Source organism: Electrophorus electricus, chromosome 11 (genome assembly GCF_041902795.1).
Source record: "Electrophorus electricus isolate QZ-2024a chromosome 11, ASM4190279v1, whole genome shotgun sequence".
Lineage (NCBI taxonomy): Eukaryota > Metazoa > Chordata > Actinopteri > Gymnotiformes > Gymnotidae > Electrophorus > Electrophorus electricus.
Window position 1 is genome coordinate 5,389,149 of NC_137507.1, and position 19,086 is coordinate 5,408,234.

The 19,086-nt window shown below is 38.7% G+C and overlaps 3 protein-coding genes across 5 annotated transcripts; 1 reads left to right on the top strand and 2 right to left on the bottom strand.

Moving 5' to 3' along the window:
* The first annotated feature begins 1,927 nt into the window (after positions 1-1,927).
* Positions 1,928-6,052, top strand: LOC113578952 (amine sulfotransferase-like). Of its 3 annotated transcripts, XM_027012519.3 has the most exons (7): positions 1,928-2,093; positions 2,534-2,689; positions 4,195-4,403; positions 4,597-4,723; positions 4,837-4,931; positions 5,088-5,268; positions 5,916-6,052. In XM_027012519.3, exons 1-7 carry the CDS (start codon positions 2,087-2,089, stop codon positions 6,044-6,046), a joined length of 906 nt encoding a protein of 301 aa, XP_026868320.2. In that variant the 5' UTR covers positions 1,928-2,086; the 3' UTR covers positions 6,047-6,052. The 3 variants fall into 3 exon arrangements, with proteins under 3 accessions (XP_026868320.2, XP_026868321.2, XP_081579649.1); XM_027012520.3 differs by lacking the exon at positions 2,534-2,689; XM_081723523.1 differs by lacking the exon at positions 1,928-2,093 and having other exon boundaries at positions 2,536-2,689; positions 4,167-4,403.
* rwdd1 (RWD domain containing 1) lies at positions 5,389-10,830 on the bottom strand. Its single transcript, XM_027012521.3, has 7 exons — positions 10,608-10,830; positions 10,001-10,066; positions 9,374-9,504; positions 8,136-8,279; positions 7,759-7,888; positions 7,621-7,683; positions 5,389-7,158 (listed from the first exon to the last, which is right to left on the bottom strand). Exons 1-7 carry the CDS (start codon positions 10,678-10,680, stop codon positions 7,046-7,048), a joined length of 720 nt encoding a protein of 239 aa, XP_026868322.1. The 5' UTR covers positions 10,681-10,830; the 3' UTR covers positions 5,389-7,045.
* A 4,873-nt stretch (positions 10,831-15,703) lies between these two features.
* On the bottom strand, positions 15,704-18,872 carry LOC113578949 (calcium homeostasis modulator protein 5-like). Its single transcript, XM_027012511.3, has 2 exons — positions 18,102-18,872; positions 15,704-17,884 (listed from the first exon to the last, which is right to left on the bottom strand). Exons 1-2 carry the CDS (start codon positions 18,669-18,671, stop codon positions 17,498-17,500), a joined length of 957 nt encoding a protein of 318 aa, XP_026868312.2. The 5' UTR covers positions 18,672-18,872; the 3' UTR covers positions 15,704-17,497.
* Positions 18,873-19,086: the final 214 nt, after the last annotated feature.

Consider the following 19,086-nt stretch of genomic DNA (forward strand, 5'->3'; position numbering starts at 1 on the left):
ATGTGCTAATGAGGACCACCCAACCTTTTCATAAAATCTGCAGTGATGAGTGTGATGAGGTTTGCCAGTAATGAATCGCAATGTGGAGTGATAAATTCAGTATAAAAGTTTGAGGAGCATGAAAGATGAGATTATAAATTACATCACCATAATCCAGAATAGACAGTAAGGTTGTCTCCCTGGCTCTTTCCTCTCATATAAAGACAGACAGAATTTATTTTGGTACAGGAAACTAAGATTCTGTCTACACTTGCTGATGTTTACTAATATGAGCTTTAAATGTAAGTTTATCATCCAGCCATATACCAAGGTAATTTAAAAAAAAAAAAGATAGGGGTGACAGTGGCAAGGAAAACCTCCCTAAAGCACGAGGAAGAAACCTTGAGATGAACCAAGACAAAGCAGGGGCCCATCCTCCTCTGGCCAACTTCACTCTGGGACTCTCTCTGTGCTGGATCCTGTCACGGTTGTGATATTCACAGTATCAAAAATATTTATAGTTCTGGAGAACAGTATAAACTTACTTTTCTTCTCATACCTAGGCAGGCAGAATTAATTTTGTTACAGGAAACCAAGTTTCTGTCTACACTTACTGACTTGTAAGTGGGGATGGGCCCCCTTTGAGTCTTGGTTCCTCTCAAGGTTTCTTTCTCTTGGTCTGGGGAGTTTTTCTTTGCCACTGTTGTGCTTGGCTTGCTGACTGGGGGCTTGGACTCAGACATTTGTAAAGCTGCTTTGATGGAATAGCAGAGATAGATTTAGTCCTGCTTCTTTCCTAGTAACTATCTATTTAAACCTGATTTCCCCCATTAAGAGAACAAATTTTGCTGGGAGGAAAGACATTATGTGACCATTTTGAACAATAACAACAAAAAAACTAATATTGAGATATATTTAGGTGGCTAACCTGTTTGTATTTCTCATGGTTTTGTACAGATAAGTTTTGTATGAAGGATTAGATGTTTGTCTGGCCTGACATGAAATAGGCCGTCAGTACGCATCTGAAATTTCCCCTCTGATCAATTTACATGTGCACACCATTGCTCAAAATGTCATGTTGCAGTTAGATTTGAGATGATCTTGGGCCAGGCTAAACCAACTTTTCTTACAGGGAAAGAACTCGCTTCACTGGTTACCTCCTTGTTTTTCTGTCGGAAAGTCAATAAAGCCCTCATAACTGATCTGAAACTTCAGCTTTTTAATTTGCCATGTTGCCTGTTCGATCTGAGATGATCTTCGGCCAGGTTTTCCTTACAATGAATTAGGCCTTCATTACAGGGAATTAGGCCTTCATTACAGGGAATTAGGCTTTCAGTATGCCTCTGTAATTTCCCCTTTGTGTTCCTTTACTTGTCTGCCCGTTTCATGATGCCAGTTGTGATATCAGCATGGACCTTACTAAAATCAAAATCTCCTTACACAAAGAGACTTGTTCCCTATTGAAAACGTCCTGTGTCTGGCCTGAGGTTGTTTATACTCTCAAACCTGAGCTGGTGTTTCTTCTGATCAATTTGTGTACCATCACAATCCCCGCACACCACCCCATAAATGTCCCTCTCCCACCTCACCCCCACCCTACACCTCTATGTTTTTCTAACAGTAGAAATGACATTATACACTTGAGATGAGTTGATATAATAAATATTTTACAAAATAAATATTTTAATTATATTTGAATCTAATTTTTACATTCAAAATATCAGGTTGAAAAATTGAGAGTCAATTCTTAAAAGATTTACAAAACATAACAATTCTTAACAGATTTACAATTCTTTAACATTCTTTAACCTATTATCTTCATTTAGTTAACCTATGTCTGTAAAGCATAAAGTGCGCAGAAAAAAATACATCGTGAACTCACCCTTTATGAATAAGGAACCAACTCGGCGAATAAAACGCTTCGAATATGTAAACAAACGAAATGGAAGCTGCGTGTAAGTGACGAACTCCAGCGTCGTTGAACTTTGAGATTTTTTAACTCTTTGCTGTCTGTCGTATGTTCATACGCTGATTGGAGGCTTCTCTTACAAGGTTTCTGTAACCTACCATAACTTTGATCTCAGAATTGGATTAAGTGGAGAAAGTAATGACAGGTAAGAATGATATGCGTCTCTGAAGTCACGATGTTGCGAATATGTGGCTCACATAACTGCGTATATTTGCTCGTAGAAAGAATAACAGATAAAGCTCTTTGAGGGACAGAAATGTATTATTCAGACAAAAAAAATCAAAAACATTTCTCCAAGCCTTTCAACGCATAAATAATAAAATAGGCCACACTGAACAGAATAATAAAAACTCAGTTCGAACTATAATATATGCAGGTTTTATCGCAGAAAATAATACAGTATGTCGATAATGCGCTTTCTCATACTGTTTACGTAAATGTTATGTCTAAATTCACTATATGTGACAATTCAGAGATAACAACTAAGTATTCCGTATACTATATACAAGGCAGTGTATACAAACTTTGGGTATAATGTTCTTAAAAATAGGATGATTATTGTGTTTTGCTGTCGTGTTGGAACAGAATACACAGATGAGGATGGTGGCCAAATCCATAAACTAGTACCCTTCCAGGGCTTCAATCTGATCATGGGAATTCATTCCCCTAAGGAGGTGGACCGTATTAAGAACTGGGAGATTCAAGACTCCGATGTATTTGTTATCACGTACCCCAAATCAGGTATCAGAGGATATTTGCTGTTATTACTACTGTTAAAAGAAAAATAAGCATCTGCATATTCTCTCTACACTTACCTTTAGGACTATGATCTCTTTATGTTCTGATGATGTTGCTTTTTGTCATTCTTTAGTTTAATCTACAACTTTAATTGGAAACTGGAATTAGAATGACTCCATTTCCTTTTGGTTTCCTGCTGTGGTATCTCGCTGTCATTTTATATTTATATTTATTTATAATGGAGTCGGTTTTGAACAACAACGAAACATTTATGAAACATCAGGTTTGGAATTAGGTTTGCTATCAACATTTGTGCCATTTCCACATCTGCCTGCAAACTTTTGTAACACAGAAAACTCAAAATGCCTTTGAGTTTTGCAAGTTTGTTCACTTTTTGTCTTGCATTGGTACATTTTGGATGTAAAGTTATATCTGTATGCAAGTAAATTCACATTGCAAATAAATTATAATAGTTTAAAAAATAATTAAATTAAATATGCAAATAGGCTCACATTCCCATTTATGTTTTCAAAATCAAAAATCAAAATTTATTGATATAGCACTTTTTACAGTAAATGTTTTCACAAAGCAGCTTTACAAATGTCCAAGTCCAAACCCCAGTGAGCAAGCCAAGGGTGACAGTAGCAAGGAAAAACTACATATAGAAAGAGGAAGAAACCTGGAGAGGAACTAAGACTCAAAGGGGGGGCCATCCTCCTCTGGCCGACAACATTTACATTAGTTCATTTGGCAGACTCTTTTATGTGGTGAGCTGAGACAAAGTACAGCAATATAAGCCAGTTTCACTACAAATACAAGTGCAAGACAGTTAAAAGCATATAAGCATACATAGAAGGCTTTATGTGCCAACAGTGTATTACAAAAAATACATTACAATGAAGACAAAGTATACAGCCAATGCAAACAATATTCATTCTTCTCAAAAAAAGGAGTGTACTGCAAATTGTAAATTCAGGTGCTAGTTGTAATATAATGAGGAGCACATGGAGCACTGATTGCTTGAGCTAGTCTAGTGCGCTGACTGTATGTAAAAGTATTGTTCTGTGTGCTGACTGTAATGCGTCCTTAAGTACTGAGAAAGGTTCTATATAAGTGTAACTTTATATCCTAGTGTCAAGCAATGACTTCAGATGTTTTTGAAGGTTGGGAGGGACTCTGCAGATTAGATCAGACCTGGGTGGCTCATTTCACCACTAAGGAACCATGAGTCATGCATGAAAAGAGTCTGCACAAGTATTTTTTCTCATAATGAAAGAATCATCAGACACTAAGGGTGGAAGAATGGGTCACGAGAGGGAGGATGAGAGACATTACATAGGTGGGAACTGCACTATTGAATGCTCTGAAATGAAGTGTGACTTTCTGGCACGTAATGCCAAGTAGTTCATCAGGTTATCAACTACTTTTATTAGAATATTACTGCCTATCAACTAGTGACTAAATGGTCCTTCGCACCCAGTCCATTGTCACCGGCCCCTTATTGGCAGGAACCATCTGGCTACAGCAAATCCTGAGTCTGATTGAAGCCAGGGGGGATGTCACAGCAACCCAAGATAAGCTGACGTCTGAGCGCATTCCCTGGATAGAGCTGACTGGAAGTGAGAAAGAGTTTGTCTCCGACCCATCCCCCAGACTCCGTGTTTCTCACCTGCAGTACAAATTCATGCCCCTTGGACTCAGAGAGGGGAAGGGGAAGGTGAGAAAGGCTCACTTTGATGTACCAGTAACCTTTTTAACATAAGCATTGAGAAAACACATATAGCCCATAGCAGATCCACCCAGATGCTGCCACTTCTATCATCTTAGTGCTGATATGGTAGTTTTGTTCTTGTAGAAATGAGCACTTTATCATAAGAACTTTCTCTTATCTGTTCCATGATAACTAAAAGGTTATCTATGTGGCAAGAAACCCAAAGGATGTTCTGGTATCCTACTACCACTTTCACAACTATGCAGCTATGCTAGAGACCCCAAAAGACTTTAATGACTTTTATGAGAAGTTCATGAAGGGGCAAGGTGAGAATTCTTATTTTAATATCAGTTTATATTCACATTAGTTTAATTTCGATATCACAATCACTTTAATGTGTGTGTTGGTGAGCCATCACCATTGGGTTCTGTTGTTTCAGTTTATGGCAACTGCTGGTTTGAGCATGTCAAGACCTGGTATTCTCACAGAAAAGAGATGAATTTCTTGTATATCACCTATGAGGAACTGATCAAGGTTTGTGCTACCTGCTTGACTCAAATATATTACCAATTCAGCAAAAAAATATACCATATAGATAGGTTACGTTTATTATAGAAGCTCTCTGGAAGATTAGTGGCCAGGGCTTGTTTTCTTCACTTATCCTTTCTTTCTGACTTTGTGTGTTTGTAGGATCTGCGGTCAGCAGTTGAAAAGATCTGCATGTTCCTGGGGAGGAACCTGAATGAGGAGGATTTGGCAGGGGTTGTAAAGCACAGCATGTTTACAAACATGCAGTGTAACCCTCAGGCCAACTACACGTTGATCTCCAGCTCCCTTCTCAACCACCAGCGTGGCAGCTTCATGAGGAAAGGTACAGCATTACAACTATTACTTACCTAAAGAGCAGCATCTCTGGTTTGAACAGAAGAGCTTTACATTCTGTAGAACTTTCATTGTTTTTCGTTTTGGTCTCAATTTCACTGAAAACACAGAAATCAAATCTGTCTTTATTTTGGTCTCACTTTCATTACTTCAGAATTAGAATTACTAATACACACCCAGTTCCTCAGATGGGCAACACAAGTACGGGGGGACCCATCCATGGGTCTTTAAGTAGTCTAAATTGAATTCCACTCTTTTAGTTAGAAAACAGCTTTTATCTTGTTTCCCTTCTCCTGCAAGTTCAATACATGACCTTGGAAAGCAGTCCATTTTGGAAAATTTAACACATCACCAGTTGACAACATGATGTTAAATTTCTCACATTAATTCCGTGTATTTATTGTTCTAAAAATAAAATAAACCAACACTACTAAATGACTATGAAAATAAAGTTAAGATTATGAAAAAGATTGAGTCTTTTTTTTTTTTGGTTGTAATTTTAACCCCTTCCCCTACAATTCTTTCACGTCCCCCACTTCTGTTCTAGTGCCTGTTGTGTGTGTCCATGCATTGCCTTGTAAATTAAGATACATCCCATGAGTAATTAATATTTGTATTTAAATTCTCGATGAACAGGAACCGTGGGTGACTGGAAGAATTACTTCACCGTGGCTCAGAATGAGAGGTTTGACCGAGTGTATCAGGAGAAGATGAGAGATGTGCCTCTCCCTTTTGTGTGGGACATCAGCGAGATCATCCCTGCATAACTGAATGTTCAGAAGCTTCAGTATGGATCTTAAGTGTGCTGTTCTAACATCCATTTTAGCAAATATTTCAAACAATCTGAAAGCTGTAATCCCTGTTAAACAGAACTAGGGTGCAAAACTTCCGGAACCCCGGAAGACGCATACACTCAAACCAGCGTATTTTCCCACGTCTGTGTTTAACGGGACGCCAAAACCGGGCTCATGCCTCTCTGCTGCCCTCTTTTGGAAAATTAACGGCCCTGCTGATTTTCCACTTACAGTTGGCACACGTGGCTGAATTATGCAGAGGGACAGCACGTGATATTGTGGTTTCTCGCGTCTGTCTTAATACGCGAAACACTTGAACCAAAAAAAGGTGTTTAGAAAGCAAGTACCTCATGACCTCAAATAGAGAAAGGAAAAGGTAGACTATCGCGGGACCTGTATTTCGACAAAACATTTGATCTACTGTTGAAGATATTACTTCCAAATGAGAGGGGCCATTAGGATCTTTAAGTCAACACCCAAGGCAAACTCCCAGGAACACTTGGGTTTGCTTAGAAATGAAACATTTTTATATAAACATTTCTTGAAGCTCCATTTTGGTCAGCTACATGATTTAAATGGTTGCTTAATAAAGTCTCTTTTTTCGGGTTAAATAACTATAGTGTGGTTATTTATCCATAAGCACACCATTATTTATCCACCGTATTATTTCCACCTTCTTCACCTCAAATTTGAAACCATATTTCTTCCATCAGCATGCTTGGCTGTAATATTAAAGATTCCTCCAGTACTCCTCTTAAAGCTCAGCAGGGTGAGATCAAGTCTAAAGGGATTTAATGGCGTAATGGTCAAAAATGATCAAGCCTTTGAAAGGTTTCAGTAAAATATGCAGCATTCTGCAATCCGGGTAAACAGTTCCTTTTCAGTGAGATTGCTCTGATGTCCGACTGCCTGGATCCCCCCTCCTGACTACCTGTCCGGCCACCCCACGTGAAGCTGGCCATCTGAGCCACCTTAGTCTTCATCACTGTCCAGATCTAGTGGTTCAAAATCAGGATCATCCTCATCCAGATCCAGATCATCCATGTCTTGGAAGAGGGATTCATCCACTTCAACACTGTTTGCAGCTACAAAAGGAAAATCACATGAGCCATGAGCCCACTCATCTCTGCAAAGATGAGTTATAATAGACTTAGAATCCTGAACAAAATCCAAATTTCAATTGAATTCCATTGGAAATGATGTTTTCCTATGTAGTTTACTGGTACAGTATAATTACTGACCCAAAATACACTCTTCTGGCAATGACCAACTAGCAACTTTCTCTTTTTAATTTTTTTGCCTACCAAAATCCATTGTCATATACCTTGCTTGCTTTGTTTTTAGTAATTATTGCGTAATTACTAATTAGTCCGTCAGATGAAATCAACTTCTACTCTGTTGCGTGTTTAGAAGTGTTATTTTCGCATTAATCAAGATCAAGATATTTTTTCTGAACGTGTACACAGAAATATATACACTTCAAATCTGATTCACATATGTCAGTTTACTGTATGCTTTAATGGGCACTCTCAGTCGAAGCTACTCACCATCCTCCAGGAACTGAATATCTGATGTATCAAGATTATGGTCTCTCTCGAAAAGCTGTTTTCCTGTAACAGGGGGAAAGGATGAAATAAATACTTTCTCGGGGAGATCCTGGTGTGCAGCTGCAGGGCTGAGCCTACCTGTGAGTTTGTTCTTTCCAGACTGCTCATCCTCCTTCTGCTTTTTCCTCTTCAGTTCCACCATCTCCCGTTCAAACTGCGCTTTCCATGACAGGAAGCTCTCAATAGTCACTACCGTTCCCTGGAATGCCTGGTTTAGGGGGAAAAGATTTCATCACTGGTACATAATCTAAAGCATTTTCTGATGATCCTAAACAGTGCAGTAGCTCCAACTGCCTCAGTGAGCCAACAACCTAAATCCGCAACTTTCCATCAGGAGTATTACAGTGTTAGAGATGGACAAGTTACTATATTTTACCAATACAGTATGCAGTGACCGGTCACCAATAAGCACACTGCGTGTGACGCTCGCTAGTGAGAACAGAGGGGAGCAAGACCTTCTCTTCTTCTTCTGCCTCCTTTTCTTTCCTCTTCTTTTCTTCTTCTCTTCTGCTCTTAATTTGGTCGACTATTTCATTCAGTTTCTCCTGCACAGCTGTCACAAGGGTGAAGATCATGACCATGCCCAGGTTTTCTTCTGCCTACAAGCCCATGCAAAACAAACAAATACAGCTGAAGTGCAACTCGACGTGCACAGAAAATTGGGGTCATTCCTTGCCAACTCGCCTACAGCTCCCAGTTCATGTCACGGATTTTCATGGTGGGAAAAAAATAAAATAAAAAATCATGTGAAGACTTCTATCAAATTCATGAGACTCCAAGACCTTTTTCGTTTAGTTTACTTTAGCCCTCAGAATTAAATTTCACTTTTGCAATTCTTTGTATGTATTCTAAGTCTTGCCAATTGAATTCTTTTCACTGGATTGAAATTTGTACTAAACATCTAAGAAGCCCTAAGGATAATTTATTTCATGTAATTATAATTCATGTAAATATTTGTTGCTGAACATTTAACAGTAATCAAAGTAATAAACATTAAGAAAACTTTCAAAAATTCATCTCTCCACTAGTTTTTAATTTTCATACAAACAAATTTTGTTTATGTGTAGTATTAATATAGTTATATCACATCTAGAAATTATTTGGTGCTGCATAACAAAATGAGTGCCACAGGTCTTGATGAATATAGCTGCAGCAGTGAAAACTGTACTTGTAAAAGATATTTTGAAGATATTATGTTTTCCAAAAAGGATTATTCCAAATTCTAATTTAGTAGCATTAGAAAGGTATGAACTGATCTCAGAATGGATTACTACATATCCAGAAGTATAAAAGTACAATCCAAATCAATCCACAACAATTGTAAGAAATGTAGGAAATTATTAAAAGATGGAGTAATATAATATTTTTAATTATTTTATATATCAAACAACAAATATTAACATGTCCCCATAAAAAAGATTAATGGAAATTGGCTTAATCATTTTGGTGGAACATAGTCAAAAATGTCTTTAAAAGAATCTGCAAGATCTATGGCACTCAATTTTGTCTAATGGCATGGATTGACTAAATTGTTAAGATTGTCCTGTAAAAAAAAATAGAGTAGCTTAGAAGGCAAAAAACAACTAAATGTATCAAGACACTAAAAACCTGCTTATTCACAGTAATCACACAAAAGTAAAGCACTGACCACAACATGTATCACAAAATGAAGCTTGCACAAAATTCTATTTACCTGTTGCTTCAATAAAACCAGGATGTCTTCCTTGTCTGCATCTTCCAGATTTTCCTGGTACGGGACCTCCCAGAGTGGAGGCTCATCTGGGTACTTCTCCACATATGTAAACTTCAGTGTCACCTCCAATGCTATAAAAGTGACAAATACTTTTAGTAAAGACAAGGCTTTGATTATGGTCTTTATACAGGAGATAAACCTATATCTGGACTAATCTCAAGAAAGAGGAAAGCAATAAATGTGTAAATCACTAGAGGTCTTTGTATAACTCTAACCCCCAATTAGATGGGGGGAGGCAATATTATGGCAATATTATGTGCACTTCATCACCCACTGCAACATTCCTTTTGTATGTTTTTATAGGGTCTGGACCTTTTCGGCCCTTGCATTGGCTGTAGTACTGTCAACTTCCCTATATGTGCATGTTCAATAAAATCTTTTTCTTGGGAAAAAAAAAAGTGACAGAAGGCTTGTGAGATTTAATTAACATAAGCAGTATGCATTGTGATTTTGTGTACACTTCATAGAGAATTCCTGAAGACTTCCAAAAAATGATAAACACATCAATGATGACATGGGAATTATTTTGAGGTGTTTCACTGTAAGTTGGAAATCAACATTACTTACTCTCGTCGTTTTCCCCTGCATCGGAAGTGACTGTGATTGTAAAACTAGTGGGGTCTTCGGAAAGCACTACAGTAATGAAGACACACCTACATTAACAACGACTTATATAAAAATCACAAAGAGCTAACAGTTACATCTTATCAGTTAAGGGCAACTAGCTTTGTTCAAATAGCAAAGCCCAACACATTCAGTGGAAACACACCGTGGAAGACTGTGTGTGAAACGTCTATGTTCTATTCGCCTATGTCAATAAAATAATAATTAAAATAACTCTGCGGCCATTTACTCGCCTTATTAGCCATCATAGCTAGCTAGCTAGATAGCTAACATAGTTAACCTAGCTAACTAACCTAGGTTAGCAGGTTAGCTTGCTGTTTCACGTAATCTACATTAGCATTTAAAGGAAAAGGCTCAGTATCTGGCCCTGGTACCTCATCTTCCTGAAGTTCTAAAAGTTTCCACTTATAATTCTCACTATGCTAGCTATAGACAACTAACTAAACAGATAACACAACTGCCATGTGTATACCGGTTAGCTGGCAATCGAGTGGGAACGACAGAAAGCACAAAAGAGTTAGCTAGCTAAACATTATAGCTGTCAGTTCACCTGTAAAGGAATCGGGGTAAATGGACTCTATTGCCTCCAACTCGTTCCGCTGTTCTTCTACGTAGTCAGTCATTTTATATCATAGATGTCCATCGACTAACCTTTAAGAAACAAAATCGTGCGTGCTGACACTGCCTAGCTGGGCTGGTATCGATTTTATCATAAACCTTCTCTAATGTCTGGATAGTGTCGTAAAGCGTCCTGAGTTTGATCAGCAGCTCCCTATTCTAAACAATTTCGGGGTTTTTTGGTTGTTGTTGTTTTTTACATAACATAAAATGTTCAAAGGCACAGACTAAGACGTAGAAAAGAATGATCTCCACAGGTGTGTGATGCCTTAAATGCATTTTAAAAGCTGTCTTGATTCTGTCATAGATTGAGTTGCCTGGCCGCCCGTTTGTTCATTTAAAGAGGCAGTCCCTCTTTTGGAGTACCTAAGTTAAATCTGCGCTGTTAGGTCAGGAATCTACTGCACTCATACACCGTATTAACCACGTGTGTGTGGTGTCTTCAAATGAATGTCTTCATATGATGAGAACATCCTTTTGCTACGCACAGAAAAATGCAAACGGCAATATTGGGCAGATCAGATTTTGGAAGAAAAGAAAAGAAAGGAGCATGGAGAGTTTTGTTGTCTCATAAAAGAGCTGAAACTCTGTAAGGAGCGCTTTCGAGGATATCTTCGGATATCAGTAACCCAGTTTGAATCACTGTTGGAGAAGCTAGCCCCATATTTAACTAAGCGGAGGGCAAACTATGGACACGTACATAGACATGGCTGTAAATAATTTGTACATAAAATTACAATAGTATGAATGTGGAAATGTACATAGACATGACTCAATATCTTCTACATAGAAACTGTTTCCATAGTATGAATATGGTAAGATAGATAGATATCATTATTAATGACTGATGATAAACCTGTCAGTAAAAACTTGCCATGAAAATTGTACACAGTATTGCTATCTCTTGCTACCTGAAACGTTAGAACAGCACTCTTAACTCTCAGACGTTATAACTAAGGTATGTTTAGTGAATAATAGTAAAACACGACCAAAGGTATCAAGTTCACTAGAACCACTATAATAAATAAACAAAACAATGCAGCCAAGCCAAAATGAACACAAATCATTTGCGGTGGACAAAAGTAGCCAACTGGTATAATAAGGAAAAGAGAAAAAAGAAAAGAAAACTGGTTGAAGCAACCTGTGGAAACGAACAAACCGGCAATCTACTTATCAACCAAAGAAGCACAAAGGGAACTTATTAACAAGATATCAAACGTGAAAGAGCAAGACTAGAAGTATCATAGAAGACTCTGTAGGAAACAGCCCATGGGAGAGTTAATTATAGGATGAGGAGGCTGTATCACTGATGAGAGGAAAGTGTTAACTGATACAATGTGATGGATAAACAATAAAGTTACTATTGATACCAACTGGTAGTAAAAATGCCTGTTCTTATGACTTGCTGGCTTGACCATGTAAAACTATCTGAGTGGCACTCAGGGAGAGGGATCATTTTCTGTTGAAGCCATCTGGAGGGGACAGAGGGAGTGTGTCCATCTTCCATCAAACTGCAGAGATTGCACTGGGAGTCTTGTTTCCCCAAAGTTGCTCGTTTAACAGTGCACACACGATGAAGGCCAATGACAGTGGATTCTCGGACGAAGGGATTGGATCGTCTGTGCTGGCTCGGTTAGAGAGTCATAGGCTGTTGTAGGCAGGCCTTTCCAAAGCAGGAGTTTTGGATTCATTGTCGGTAGCACAATGGAACTCCAGTCTTAACACAACCAGGCGAGTTTGCTTGATATAAGCTGTGATGAGAAAATTCAGACAAACACAAACTAACAATAATAAATTACCAAACTATCAAACAAAAAAATAAAATAAACTAAGATAACATGAGATTTGAGTCTTTCTAACCACTTAACGAGAAGCTATTGACTTAGTTCAAAAAAGAAACTGAGTCTTAATTTTCCCTCACAGTGTGACTAGGGGGACCCCACATAGGTCTTTCCCCGTTTCACCTTGTACCAGACAAAAGGGGGTCGAACTTTCCAGGTAGACTTTGGGGAAGAGGGCATGCCGGGTTCATGCATATTCAATATATTTTGTTTTCACAATGGGGAAAAAGCAATCCTGTAGAACATACAGGAATGCATAAGATCCACCACGAATCAGTTAAACAAAGAATATCATACATTATCTGCCAATCTTTACCTCCTGGTCTTAGAATGAAGTTTGTGAAACAAACCCTAAGATAGGTGGAGCAATTGGATAATCAAATTAATCATCTCCTATTTTCTAAAACTACTGACTAAATGTATTGTTTAATTGGTTCATAAAATATTTCTAGTAAACACAACTAGGAGTGGTTAACAATTTCTTTACAATAAGCATGAAGTAACCAACATACAAATGAAGAAATCAGGATGAATAATGCAAATTAATAAGGAACGGGTAAGGAAAAGAATAATAAAACAGTAGACAATTATCAAATAATGGGGGCAAATATCACAATTTTGAGATTATAACATAGCCATAAATTACTGTCTGACTGCCATTTGGCATCATAGTAGGTTAAATAACAAGTTGTTACTTTGTGAACTTGTGAGAAAGATAAACAAATATATCTGTGAACATATCTCTGTGGGATGAGAAAAGTTGGTTGTCCTGGTAACTTATGGTAACTTATGGTCACAATTCTTTGAAATATAAACAGGGTGGTAAGAGCATGCCGCATTCCCATCTGTGGGTTTTATGACAGCTAAGAAGAGGGAGAAGGGTCAGAAAGCCAGGCCAGCACGGAACGCTATCAGTTAGGCCGTTTATGGTTTTGATGCTTTGCATCATGGTGACAGACGGGTCCTGGGTCCTGTCCGTGGCCAGGTGGTGAGAAAAAGCCCACTCTGACCAGGTTAAATTTTCATCAAAGGAATCATCTGTAGTCTATCTTCGCTACAGATGTACTTTCTTGTTTTACTTCGCTTGATTTACTTAAACTAGTTTACTAGGCCTATAAAATACTTTGCTAAATCTGCAACATTTATGGTTATTTTGGCAGTGTTACCAATTAAATGTTTATCTATGTACCTATGTATCCTAGTTTCCTACCTTCGAAAACACAGCAGTGATGTGGCTACAATATCTGCCCAGCCCAACAGTGCAAGAGCATCCCACTGTCTCTAATGCTCCTTTGTTTTGAACCTTGACCCATGCTGAGTAACTGGGTTTCCCAATGGACTGGCCTGGCTGTACATCAGCTTTGAGAAATGTGAAATATTCACAATTGTAACACAGATCTCTTCCAATTTTGTTACTGTGTAGATAATTACAAACTTCTGTGCTTTTATAATTTCTCTTTTTCATTTATACCTTATACCTGTCATCCACCCAAACGGGTCATTGGATGAGGAACACACTGTTGTTTACAATTCTCATGAAATATTTTTATCCATGATGCCACTGCAATATGAAATCGTCTTGTATTCAAAAAGCTAGCTACACAGTTGGATATGATGGGTAGGTGATGATGTATAGCTAAATCTTTTTAGCCTCGAAGTTAAGCTTTCAGCTATTGATTGTCAAACAACAAACACTCACCAGAAGTCATTCCCCATTCTTGTGCCCAAGATGTGCAAAACAATGGAAAATTTTGTTGTCTATGAAAAGCGTGAATAGGTCCCCTTTAAAATCAGTAGTGATCAGATAAAAGGGGGCAAGAATATATCTGGTCAACAACCCTTCTTAATTTTATACAGAAGATCTGAACAGTTAACTAGGTGGTCCATTTTATGAAACTATAATATGACTATCCAGCAAGCTTTTTCATATTATAGATAAGCTCTCTACAACTCAGCCTAAGCCAATGAACATTGTTATTCAACCAATAAGGACAAAATGTTGAGTTGATTATGAAGATTATTTAAGCCATGATTAAAACATTCTATTGATATAATGTCCCTCTTTAACACAAATGTGGCAGGAAAAGACACGTGGAAAAGTTATGTGGAATGATTTTGTGTTTAGAATGTGAGAATATGGTGAGCCTGTGCCTCCACAGTTTACCATCCTTACCTGAAAACCCAACAGTCAAGCTGGAAAACACTGAAATGTAATCACCATTGAAGTGCCTCACACAGCCTACATTACTGAACTGTCTTGTTTATACAACCACAATGTACATGTCAAAATTTCACAATTTTTTAAATTCAACTTCTAATATATATATATATATTTTTTATTTTTTTATTTTTTTTTTAATAGAAGTGATAGGACCAAGGAACACAAAAAGCTTGAGGAATTCCAAGGACTGAGAGAAGAGGTGGAAAAAATGTGGAAGGTGAAGGCCACAGTGGTTCCCATGGTAATCAGAGCCCTAGGGGCTCTGACCCCCAAACTGGGAAAATGGCTCCAGCAGATCTCCATCCAGAAGATTGCAGTCCTGGGAACAGCTAAGATTCTATACAGGACTCTCGAGCTCTCAGGCATCTGGTAGAGAACTCAAATTTCCCCACTCCCTCCTCCAGGCAGTTCCTTTTTCCTTCAAGTATATAAATATATATAAACTGGCCAAACTGACACCATTAATGCATGCTCACTGCCACACATGACACCAAGAGGCAAACACAACGTTTGTCTGTCTATATTTACCAGTGGCACTGCTGCCATGTAGCTAATCACTTCCTAACCAATATTGGCCTGCCCAGTGACTAAGGCCATACCCAGCCGCACTGGCCTCATTAATATGTAAGCAGAGCCACCAGTTCCACATGGATTGTATATACTTCACCACCAAGCATTGCCTAAGTGGTTCCATCTGGATCTACCATATTCCACAATGACACAACGCAAACACCAAACACCTCTGTCAGCGGTATATCCTGTGGAGTAGTTTTCATCATACCAAAGCAAATTTGTAAGTCGCTTTGGATAAAGGCATCAGCTAAAATGGTGTAAATGTAAATTCCTGTGCCTGACAAGTACTGTTGAATAAATGTAGCTTTAATTAGTAGCTAATATAATTTGTTAAACAAGACTTATTGTAACGGCCCGAGTGCCGCAGGACAAGGAGCAGGATGTACAGACACGTTTGACGGAGACAGACGTTTATTGACGAACATTCACGACACCTGCACTCATATAACACGGGCGGTGATAAAGTGAACAGATGCACGAACAGGATCAGTGACCGACAATAATACACCCAGTAACAAGGGTGTAAGTACATACAAACGTGACAAGACTAAAGAGATGCAGGTGTGTGCTGTGTGCTTAAGAACATATGCGTGGTTACAAACGAGACATATTAAACGAACAACTCCATCACGTGGAAGGGGCGCGTTCCATGACATATGTTTATATATATATATATATATATATATAGACACCTGTAGCTCTCCTGATATTTACAAATCCAAGAAACACCGCTGGTGTTAATCACTATACAAATAATTTAATAGGTATGTTATCTGGTATGGAAACAGCAGAAATATATTTTATATCAGTAGTCAAACGGTGAATAGCTACACAGAAAAGTTTAGCAATTAAAAGAACCCGCAAAATTGCACAAATGCTTTGTCTCATCGGATCAAAATCTATACACCCATGCATCAAACATGGCACTTCCTTTTTTCGTGTAGTGTAAAACCTCAGATGAGTCTGAGTTTCCTGCTACCTCATACCAGTGCAGCTGGCTGGCTGCTTACCCACACAGAGAGAAAAAATGTCTATCATGATTCAACAACATCCAAAAGCATGGTTTTTTTTACATAAAAATTGCAGCCAACTAGCGGAAATGTACAGGTAAAATTGATCTAAGGCCATAAAATGATAAATCAGCTGTGTTTACTTTGTTTTTGTACCTATACATTCTCTTAGGCTACATAAATATACATAAACACCTTGTAGGCATGCTAATAGTCTAGGTTTGTGGGGTGGGGTTGTTTGTCATTTTTGTTATGTTTATTTATTTACTTATTTTAAGAAAAGGCAATAACTTTTTCTGGGTGTGGTTTCTGGGTGAATTTTTCTGGGTGTGGTTTTCATTGGTGGCGTATCAGTGACTCATGCGTAAAGATGCTTAAAACATTCCACTCATATAGCTTTCACACTGACAAAGCCATCCAAACGCTGAGAAACACTTTTTGTTCCCAAACAGACTAACTAGACTAAGTGATGTGGTCTATGATAAACAGTGGCTTCTTGTTTAACAGAGTAAGCATTAAAGCTAATTAACTAGTAGTGCATATGGATTCAGGCATCACATTTCAATCACATGATAAACATGTTTCTACTTGAAGCTGTTGGACGGCAAGTCTTAGTTATTCGTTACAGTAGTGGATTCAAACAAATTCGAAACAGAATCTTAGCAACATCAAACAGGAAACAGCATGTTTTTCTCTTAAAAGCAAAACAGTGTCATCAAAGTGAGAGAAGCCCACCTGAGAATGAAGTTCAGTTGATAATTTTCACTTCAGAGCTTTGTGTTGATTTTGTAATAAACAGGTATATTAATTTTCAATAACAAAGTATATTGACAATTAAGTTGAATTATTTGAATATATTAGCAAGTTGTTACGAAAGTATTTTGAAAGCATTTAAAGCATTCAAAGTATTTAAGTATTTCAAAATTGTTTGGACATCAGAATAGTACATAACCTATATAGAATCCTGTAATGAGCGGTAATGAAACAATGTCTGCTGTTAAAGGCACATAAATAAAATTGAATTTAACTGATTATTGTTGTCAAAAACAAACATTTAATTTTCTCACCTCAGGGGCTTTCATTTTTCCCCCATCATGTATCATTAGCAATGTTCCTGGCTCTTTTATTAACATTTCCCAAGAGTTGGAAGATTTGCTAGCTGTGTTCTTCAGTCATGTCAGCTGGCCTCCATGCTGTGCTCTCTGTCCAGTGGGACTTTCTCCGGGTTGTAGTCCCATCGGGGCTCCTCCACATACCTCTGCAGCGTGCTGTAACACTGCTGACTGTTCTTGTACACGTACACAGATGAGATCTCCTCCCAGGCTTTGTGGTTGGGGAAAGTAAAAGGTTCTGGCTCTCGATTCTCAAAGAAGCTCTTCAGGTTGCGGTCCGCCAGTTTGGTGGCATATTCCTCGGCATACGAGTCAAACTTCTCCCTCTCCTTATTCATGTAAATCTTCCAGAAGGTAAGCTGCATGAAGCTCACCTGAGAGCGGCAGTTTCGGTAACATGTTCCAATCAGCCCAACCAAAGAGGCAGTTATGATCAGGGACCAGCCAAGGATCTGGAGAAATAAACAAACAGCTATCAGCTTGCTGACAACAGACAACTGTGAAACATTATTTCAAACAAAGCATTATATCAATAAAAACATGTGGTTATACACCGAATCTTCATTATAGAGTACTATGTTCATGTAGCATATTTTCAGTAAAGGAAAGCTTCCATAGGTTCAGAACATGAGGATTCAGAAGCAATTGATGGCATTCAGATGCACTAACCTGGGATTGCGCTCGGAGCATGAGGAGAAGCTCTGCCGTCTGCCCTGCAGGTAGATTTGACGCTTGGCACGGTACCCTGGCCAACTCCTGCTGACATGTGCTGGTCATATTCTTACAGAACAGGTCCACAATCTCTTTACTATTTATGCCGCTCACGGCACACTCGTAGAAGGTTCCATTGAGCAGCGCCACACTCAGCCACATTATAGGGGCCACCAGGGCTTTCACCAGCACCTGGAAGAGCCTGCAGAAGCAGTTTACACAGTTCCCCCTGGGACAGAGTTTCAGCGGGTTCAGGCAGCATCCAGTGTACAGGCGCCAAAGGGGTGTGCTCACGACCAGGCCAATGGTGAGCAGCACCACAGCCGGCCCAAGCAGGTACGTCAGCCCATAGGCGAAGTTCTGTTGGCTGTTGCATGGGCACTGGAAGGAAAACAAGGTGAAGATTCTCTCACCGCCAATAGTGGCGATGGCCATGGAGGCATAACCAATGGTGAGCTTCTGGCTGGCGAAAAAGCTCATTACCGAACTGATGGAATCCATTGTAGGCTTGATAGCTGGACGGAACATTAAAAAAAGATATCAAGAAGTTCCTGTGAGATGAGAAGGTGAAGCACAGAACTGATGCCTGTCCTACATTTACAGCTCTCCCACTCAAAGCCGCCGTAACCCACTGTAGATCTGCTGTTTTGTAAAGACGCTGGTCTTTGTTTCCTTCCTTTTCCTTCGTCTCCTTGTTTTTTTCCTCTCAGCCCCTCCCAACAAAAACATCTCTCAGTCTGTCTTTCAGTTCAGGGTTGCTCCTCCCCACCTCACGATAGCATGTGGACTTGTCCGTCTGGTTTTCATCTAGTGACTTCCTGTCAGAGCAGATATGCAATAACGCCACAAGCACTCTGTGGGCAACTACAGACATTTAAAAATGTGAAATTATATTGCTTAGTTCATCCTTGCAGTCTTTACTTTTGAAAAACTGTTTTTAAAC